This window comes from Larimichthys crocea, chromosome XVII, assembly GCF_000972845.2.
Source record: "Larimichthys crocea isolate SSNF chromosome XVII, L_crocea_2.0, whole genome shotgun sequence".
NCBI lineage: Eukaryota > Metazoa > Chordata > Actinopteri > Sciaenidae > Larimichthys > Larimichthys crocea.
In genome coordinates, this window is record NC_040027.1 from 12,304,786 (window position 1) to 12,313,147 (window position 8,362).

Here is an 8,362-nt window from a genome sequence, read left to right on the forward strand (position 1 = left end):
ACGCGCTCGAGTGGTGGGTGTGTGACACGAGCCTTCATATTTCTCTGACACGAGTCCGAAACTCTCAGAAGAACAAGAAGTCAAGCGGACAGAACCAAGCCAAAAAAAGAAAGGGGGGTGAAAAACTAATAAAATTTTTTTGAAAAAAAGACAAAGAAAGGCCAGAGAGAGCAGAGCCGGAGGATGAGGACCTTCCACAGCCAAAGTCAGCCTGCGCAGCGCGGAGCCGCCAGCAGCCCGCACAGCCTGAGCGGCTGCACCGCCGTGAATCCACTCAGCACGGCCAGCATCACCTTTGCAGCACTCCTCATCCTCACCATCCCAGTCTGCAACAGTAAGTCAGCCACTTTTATCTCAACTTTTGTGCCAGATAAAACTCTTTAAACTCTATCTATCTATCTATCTATCTATCTATCTATCTATCTATCTATCTATCTATCTATCTATCTATCTATCTATCTAACCATCTATCTATTGATAATGTAAGCTATAACCAGGATCAGAAACAAGTTTATTACCAAGTAGGTTTTCACATACAAGGTCTTTGTCTTGGTGCATAACAAACATTAAGTGAAACTATGTGTAGATGTGAAGATGTAAACATGTCTGATCTAAACATGAAAGCAAAGAGCTGTACAGTTGTATGCAGAAATGTGCAAAGTATTCCTAAATATGAACAAAACATAATCTATTTATTTATCCTCAAATCAAAACATCTGGAATCTGAAGGAATAATGGACAGTCGTAGTAATATTTTAGCATTTCAACAATTCAAAAACTGAATTGAATATGAACTTATAATGTCATTAATAGCAAATAATAATGCTTTATTCTATTGCAAATATGTGTGATAATCTTTTTCTCTGGTTGTTTTGTAGCGTAGATAGATAGATAGATAGATAGATAGATAGATAGATAGATAGATAGATAGATAGATAGATAGATAGATAGATACTGTAGATAGATAGATAGATTGCAACCTCTGACTCCACGTGTCTGCTGTCTGACATAAAGTCACAAATGATTAAAATTCATGATGTCAAAGTGGCTCATAATCAGCATTGATGCAGTTTTCTTCGTTTTCCGTGAACATGTTGGACAATAATTCCCTCCATGTTCTGCAGCAAATCTTTTAACTCGAGGCTAATAGACGCCAAGTTGACGTCAGCCAAGTTGAAGCAGAGCGTCAACAAATCTAACGAGCTCCAGCTTCAGCACAATCTCAGCGAGCTTTATCACTGTCGTGTCAATAAAAATATAATGTTGCTGTCGTGTGTCGTGGATTTCGTGAGGATGATATAGACTTTATTCTATTAACTGTCTTAATGTGTTGTTGTATGAAACAAAAGGTGCTCCGGCAGAACTTCAACAAGCCACAACAGATCAGAGGCAGATCCTCAGCCAGGTACGCGTCACCGTTATTATTTCTCTCTCCTTTGTCTTTCCTCTCTGTGTACTTCTTCATCATCCTCCCTGATGCTCCACAGATAGATGCTATGTGCTCATCCTACCTATCTGCAGACCTGAAGTTTTGGGTGAGTGAGCTGCGTTACTGTCCAACTTCATACCTCTGTTTTTAACCACATATCACAAGTTTAATGCATGTTTATTTTTGCTCTCTGCTCTTATTTTTGGTCTTTTTTTTTTCTTCCAGGCATCTGATCTCTTAGGCGAGCTCTGTGTCTTGATGCTGGTCCAGAAGTCAAAGGTACCTCACACTTTATGATCTCTTGTTTGTCTCTTGTTGTTCCATCATGTTTGAGTAGAGATATATGACGCAAAGCTTCATCAGCATCAACTAAAAGACTTGTTGTCTCTTCAGGAGCTGAAAGTGCGAGAAAATAGTAAAAGGGTAAGGTTGTTTTTTTATTGTTTCCCTTTAACTAGACCCACAGAAACATGTCATGAGATTAAACCTAATGACAAATTTGTGTTGGCTTGTGTATGTGTGTAAATGGTTGTTTATGTCATGCACTGTATGTGCAGTTTTTATTTCATTACTCTAGACCACAAGGTTATGCCTTTTCACAGGTGGGGGTAAGTAAGAGAAAAGATAAATCTACATTGTTACAGTATGTTGCTTGAAAAAAAATCACCTTGGGATGTTTAACAACTGTACATTTTCATGTAAGCGTGTTTTTTTTTACTTTAACCGACAGAATGTGTTGAATCGACTGTGTTATTTATCACACTTCATTCCCCCAAACCAAAATGCATGCAGAGACACTTATAGAAGAACACTAACATGTATGTATGCATGCAAATGCTGCAAAATGGACACACACACACAAACGCACACAAAAAGTCCTCTTATACACAGACATTGAAATCTTCTCGTCTGCCTCGTCCTGTGTTTTGCATGTCAGGTGTTTATTGTCCGAAAAATGGCCACATTCTGTGCAGGAAGGCGACAGCATGGCCTCACAGCAGGCTTTATTTCTTGGTTGCATGAGAACTTGCGTTATGCTCGTCCCTCTCTGTCGTTCACACCGGACAATGGTCGATCGAGAAACAAAATAAAAGTTGCAGAAACACAATATGAACACTCCAAAACCTGTCTGCAGTTCTTAATACTTCTACTCTACAGTGAGAAATTGTGCTATTACTCTTTAACACAGGCGGATAAATAAATATAAGAGTATTTACAAAACAATAGATAAACAATAGAAGTATATTCTGATAATTAAATATGATCTCCTTATGTGTGAGATGAAAGCACAAACGATTTCAAGTCATGTAGTAGATACAAATTCAATAAAGATGATGTGCAGAGCTGTTTGCAGCAATATGAAGTAAGTTATGTTCATTTACATGTTTACATTATATTTGTTTTCCTTTATGTGCATTGAAACCTACAGCAATATAAAACATCCCCGGATGCACATTTACGTACCACAACAAACCATATTTCTCATATGAAATATGAAGCTATTTTTGCTACTTCTGCTCCTTTATCACTGGTGTTTAATAAAGCAGAAGATGACGTGTTCATCGAAACACTGATGCTGAAAAAAGACAAACGACAAATTGCTGCACCTTGGAAAGCATTTGTATTATGTTTGCATTTCTGTGTTGCATGTTTCCTGCCTGTTTATTCTTGAGGGAAACACAGATCATCTCTTTTGCCTCTGAAGACTCCATATTCTGTACTTTCCTGTACGCCGGAGCTGTTTATTCATGTTTGTGTGTCTGGCTCTATCTGCGTGTTTCTGTGTGTCAGACCCCTGTGTTGCACCCTCTCCTGCACCTAGTTTCTCAACTCCATACCAGAAGAGAGAAAGGACTCTCAGTGCACGTATGTACCACCCATGTCAGTTCTCCTTTCACTCCCCATTTTTGTTTTTTTTGTTGTTGTTTTTTGCTTTACGAAATAATCTCACAGACACTGATTGATGAAGCAAAGATACTGAAAATACTTTGTTTTTGTTTTTTAGCATACAAAAACCTGTATGCAATCAGTGGTGCAAAACCTTTCACAACATATTCAGACGTCACATTGGTTGAAAACATAGAAATAATTTATGAATAATACAGCGTGCACAACAGAAGTTGTGCAATGTTTGTGTGCTACCTTCTGTAGCTCAGCACATGTTTTCCTCTTCCCGAGCTTACAGCAGCTGACCTCACTCTCTGTACCAACTCAGTCGACATTAGTTGTTCTTTCCCAAGCTGCGAGTAATTATGGTCTAAAATTAGTGCAGCTGACAGGTGAACTTATCTCTCATTGCTATCAAGCGCTGACATTCGCAAAGTGGACACAGAGAGATTGCAAGAATGAGAAACGTGGATAAAGAGAGAGAGAGAGAGAGTGCTTTGTTTTGAAAAAAAAATCCAGATGTGAACGTGGAGTGAAAGGCTGTCCACCTCCTCCTGAGAAAATGGCTAATAAGATGAGGACATTTTTCTGTGTTTTTTTGTGTCTGTACAGGCTGAAGTTCAGGGACCTGGAGGGATCCAGAGCAGAGGTTACTTCCTCTATCGGGTATGAACATCTTTATGTCAGGAACTAAAAGAAAAGAAAAGAAAAGAAAAAATATATAGCCCTGGATAAAATGACAAACATTCAGTAAAATCTTTGTTTGCACTTACAGCCACGAAATGGAAGACGGTCCTTAGAATATGAGTAATTTAAAGGTAATAACTCTAATTATACTTCATGAATAAACATGGTACAAACGCATTTGAAAGCTTATGGCACTGTGTGAAAATTATTAGGAGTGGAGGGTGGTTGAAAAGTAATTTTTCTTTGGGCTAGAGGGAGACTAGTTTGATTTATTTGGGGAAAGCAGATGTTACAGCTGTTCCTCTGTAACATATATATATATATATATATATATATATATATATTGTTTCTACATGCAGCAGTGCCATGTCTATCAGGATTTGATTAGATAACATAAAGTAGCTTTCTCAAAATGATCCACTTTGTTTATGATTTTGAGAAACATAATTCACTTCTTTTTAGTTTATTATAGATTGAATGAATCCTGTCAAACAGCACTTTGTGTTCATTTTTAACTTCTAATGTGTGCATTAGGAACAAATGTGAAGAAATATGGTCTAAAATTATTCTTTTATTTACTAATGGTTAAGTAAGTTGTACCAATTTAACACTTTTATGTTATTTTGAGACATAAGGGGAGGAGAGGGTGTTGCACTTTTGGCAGAGGGGTGGACTTTGCATGAAAAGTAATTTTCACACAGTCCCTAATTTCCATTGAAATCCTGTCATTATCCTTAATGGCAGCAGTGATTGTTAGGGTCATAATGAAGCATAGCCTGCTAACACCATGTTTATATGAGGATACAATATCAGAGAAGTGTTTTTTCTTCTTGTAATCATCATCTAATCATGCGTATTATCGTTAGTAGAGTCTCCACCTCTGAAGCTTTGTGTACGTAGACAGCATAGACCCCGAGACCCGAGCCGCTGCACCACGACTGAGTGATTGAGACTTCAACCACAGCCCTCCGCCACTGCTGTATAGTGATGTCTGAATGTAAACAAACAGTATAATTCAAATACTACTCATTTGTTCAGATTTTATTTTATGTTACGCGTGTGTCATTTGCATTAAAACTGCTATAATGTGGTTGGGTGTAGTTGTGTACGTTTGATTTGCTACACATTATGAATAAATATTTCACTGCATTTGGAAAAAGTGTAAAAAAAAATGCATGCATGCATGAATGAATGCAGATACATAACAATCCTTAAAAAAGTCTTGCATATTGTAAAACTGAAGTTAAACTTCAGGAATATTTAAACCACAATAAAAGCATTTATTTGACATAGAAGAAGCTTACACATGCTGTTCAATAAAAACACTTTAAATATTTTCCGAGTACAATTTTAAATTATAATTTAGATGAAATACTGCATCTTTTTTGTGTCCTGGCACTCACAATAATGCCCATAAAGTACAAAACTCTTGAAGAACAAGCAAAGCTGCTACTAAAAGTCAGAAATATGGATGTATGAATATTAGGAATATTTTTGATTTATCCTGTTTTATGACACTATTAGTTAGTTTTGCATGAAGGATAATAAGAAGCCAACATAACCAACATTTCACACCACAAAAAACGTTATTTCTAGAATTCAAATGCAACTTCACATAAATTCATAATTAAACAAATCAGACAGGTTTATTGTAGGTGTTCACATACAAGGAATTTGCCTTGGTTGTTTGGTGCATAACACATGTAAAAAATAGAATGAAGATTAAAAAAAAATCAAGTACTAGGAAATATAAATACATGTACAAGCTGTTACATTTTTTTTTGCAGGAATGTGCAGGTAGAATATTTAAATGTGCAAGTTATTTTTTAAGACATAGTTATCCAAAAGATGGGGAGGTGGTCAGCCACATTATTACCTCACGATACTGAGAACTATTTAGTTCTTTTAATTGTCTCTTTAGTATTATTTCCAAATGAATTAGCTCTTTCTTTCCTGAATGAAATGTAGTTACTGTTATTAACAGTAGATGTCACCATAATCAGACAGATAGAGCTGGGATTTCTTTGCAGCACTAAAAATCTTCAGTCATATTGAAATAAGACAAGATAGGATGATGCAAATGTACGTACTGTAATGTTTTTATCCACGGCTCACAGTGGTGTATATGTATGGTTTCATTAGCCTGTTAAAGTCTGGCTCACCTTTATAAAGTTTATTCAGTTCATGCTGAGATTTATCATCTAATTGTTTGATAATTCCGATGATAGATACGAGCAAAGATCCAAACAGAAAGTTTCGAGAAAGGTAACTTTTTAGTATTCTGTGTGTTACTCTCAGTGTCAGTACAACATCACAGGAGTTCTTTAATGGTTCGACAGCAGCACAGTAAACCACACAGCACACCGCATGTGAACATTTTACAGAACAGAGCATTTCCGGCTGTGTCTCAACGTCCTTAAGAAAGAGCCAAGATTCAGCGCTACTTGCATTTCCAGCCACGGATAATTATCCTCAGAATAACATTTTAACTAGTTTGAGAGTTTTTAGATTTTAGAACAAAATGAGACCAACTCAATAAATCTGTAGGAATCTGTAATGAAATACTTTTTAAATTATTTCCTGAGTGCTCAATGTGACTCATATTACCTGACAACAAGAGTAAGATTGTTGACAGTTTGACTGACAGTCACAGCTGGAGTTAGAGAAATATATTCAGTGCCCATTTGGCCTCATTCCAGGGAGGTGGGTATGAATGAAAATCAGACATCATTTGCAGACCTCACATTTTAGGACAGTTTTTATGACTACAGAAATAAACAAGTGGTTTATTTGGCACTAAGATCCAAATTTTTTTAAAGTGGACATGATCAGTGTGCAAGAGAGGCTTGCAGGAGAAGCATGCAAATCATTCAACATCATCAGTGAATACACAGGTGGTAAACAAAACCTGTGTTTAGAGACGCTGTGTGACAGAACCCTCCGTCTCTGCCTCTGCATATAGAAAAAAGACAAAATAAAGATATTTTCTAACAGATAACAAAGCCAGTCAGTTGGTATGACAGACATATAATACACCTTTCCCCTCACACACTGCATGACGATCAAAATCATCTTTTTTAATCTCCAAAATGTCGAAACAGCGCCACCAGCCAAAGGACTCAATCAGTGTGGCCAAAAATGGTACTGCAGATTTAAATATGTTTTTTTTCTTGCTACTTTGGCTGTTGCCATAGTGACGAGTACCACGCCGGAGATGAGGGGGGCAAAAAAAAAAAAAGCCAAAATAATGTGGTTGATGGCTAATTAATCCAAAACACACTCATCCAAAGAGCAGACATGATGATAACACACAGAGATAACCTGGGCTCCTCTATAGTGGAAATAAATAAAAGTATAAAAAACATTTAGAAAATGAGAAAAGTTCATTTAAAATCCAGTCTGTTGGGTGGTAAAATGACTATAATAAGAAGTGGTGTTATTAATCTGTAGAGATTTAAAATTTTATATATTTGGATATTTGGAAAATAGACTTTTTTTTCATCATTAGAAGAGAAAAAAGTAGTTTAAATACAATTTTTATGGAGCTAATATGTCACCTGAATGTAGTGTGTGTAATGTTTTGTGATGTAGGCTGCTGTAGGTTTTTATATATTGTGACTTTTGGAGTAATGGTGATAACACACTGTTTGAACAACACAGTGCTTAAATATTCAGAGATAATCTGGGCTCCTAGTGGAAATAAATAAAAGTATAAAAACTTTTAGAAAATGAGAGAAAGTTCATTTAAAGTCCTGTCTGTAAGGTGGTAAAATGACTATAATAAGACGTGGTGTTATTAATCTGTAGAGCTTTGAAATATATTTGGAAAATAGACTTTTTTTTCATCATTAGAAGAGAAAAAAGTAGTTTAAATACAATTTTTATGGAGCTAATATGTCACCTGAATGTAGTGTGTGTAGGCTGCTGTAGGTTTTATATAATCTGACTTTTGATTATCAATTTTAATGTGACTGCATAATCCAGGTGATCTAAATAAAATAAAAAATCTGTAAAAATAATAATACATTTTATTTCATAGGCGCCTTTCTGTCACCCAAGGACACCTTACAATAAATGAGAGTAGACAACAACAAACATAAACATAAAAGTATATCAAATTACAAGAATACAGCATTAAACACAGGTTTAAACTGAATCAGATGTAAAAGTCTATTTTAAATAAACAGGTGGGGGTTTAATTGTGAGAGTGAGTTGATGTCCATTATGATAAAATGTCACACATCAGCTCTCCCCTCCAAACCAAGGCAGGTCGTGGTGTAGTGTAAAGCTTGTAGGCCTTTTTATTTTATTTATTTATTTATTTTTGTGGCTCCGGTTCTCCCAGCCGCTCACTCTCTC

The 8,362-nt window shown here is 36.1% G+C and overlaps 1 protein-coding gene across 3 annotated transcripts; it reads left to right on the forward strand.

The window, feature by feature from the left end:
- On the forward strand, nucleotides 1-5,293 carry nmu (neuromedin U). 3 transcript variants are annotated; one of them, XM_019277674.2, is made up of 9 exons: nucleotides 1-334; nucleotides 1,350-1,405; nucleotides 1,488-1,535; nucleotides 1,655-1,708; nucleotides 1,823-1,852; nucleotides 3,221-3,295; nucleotides 3,929-3,982; nucleotides 4,092-4,134; nucleotides 4,870-5,293. In XM_019277674.2, exons 1-8 carry the CDS (start codon nucleotides 184-186, stop codon nucleotides 4,125-4,127), a joined length of 504 nt encoding a protein of 167 aa, XP_019133219.1. In that variant the 5' UTR covers nucleotides 1-183; the 3' UTR covers nucleotides 4,128-4,134; nucleotides 4,870-5,293. The 3 variants fall into 3 exon arrangements, with proteins under 3 accessions (XP_019133219.1, XP_019133220.1, XP_019133221.1); XM_019277675.2 differs by having other exon boundaries at nucleotides 4,873-5,293; XM_019277676.2 differs by lacking the exon at nucleotides 3,221-3,295 and having other exon boundaries at nucleotides 3-334.
- The last annotated feature ends 3,069 nt before the right edge of the window (nucleotides 5,294-8,362 follow it).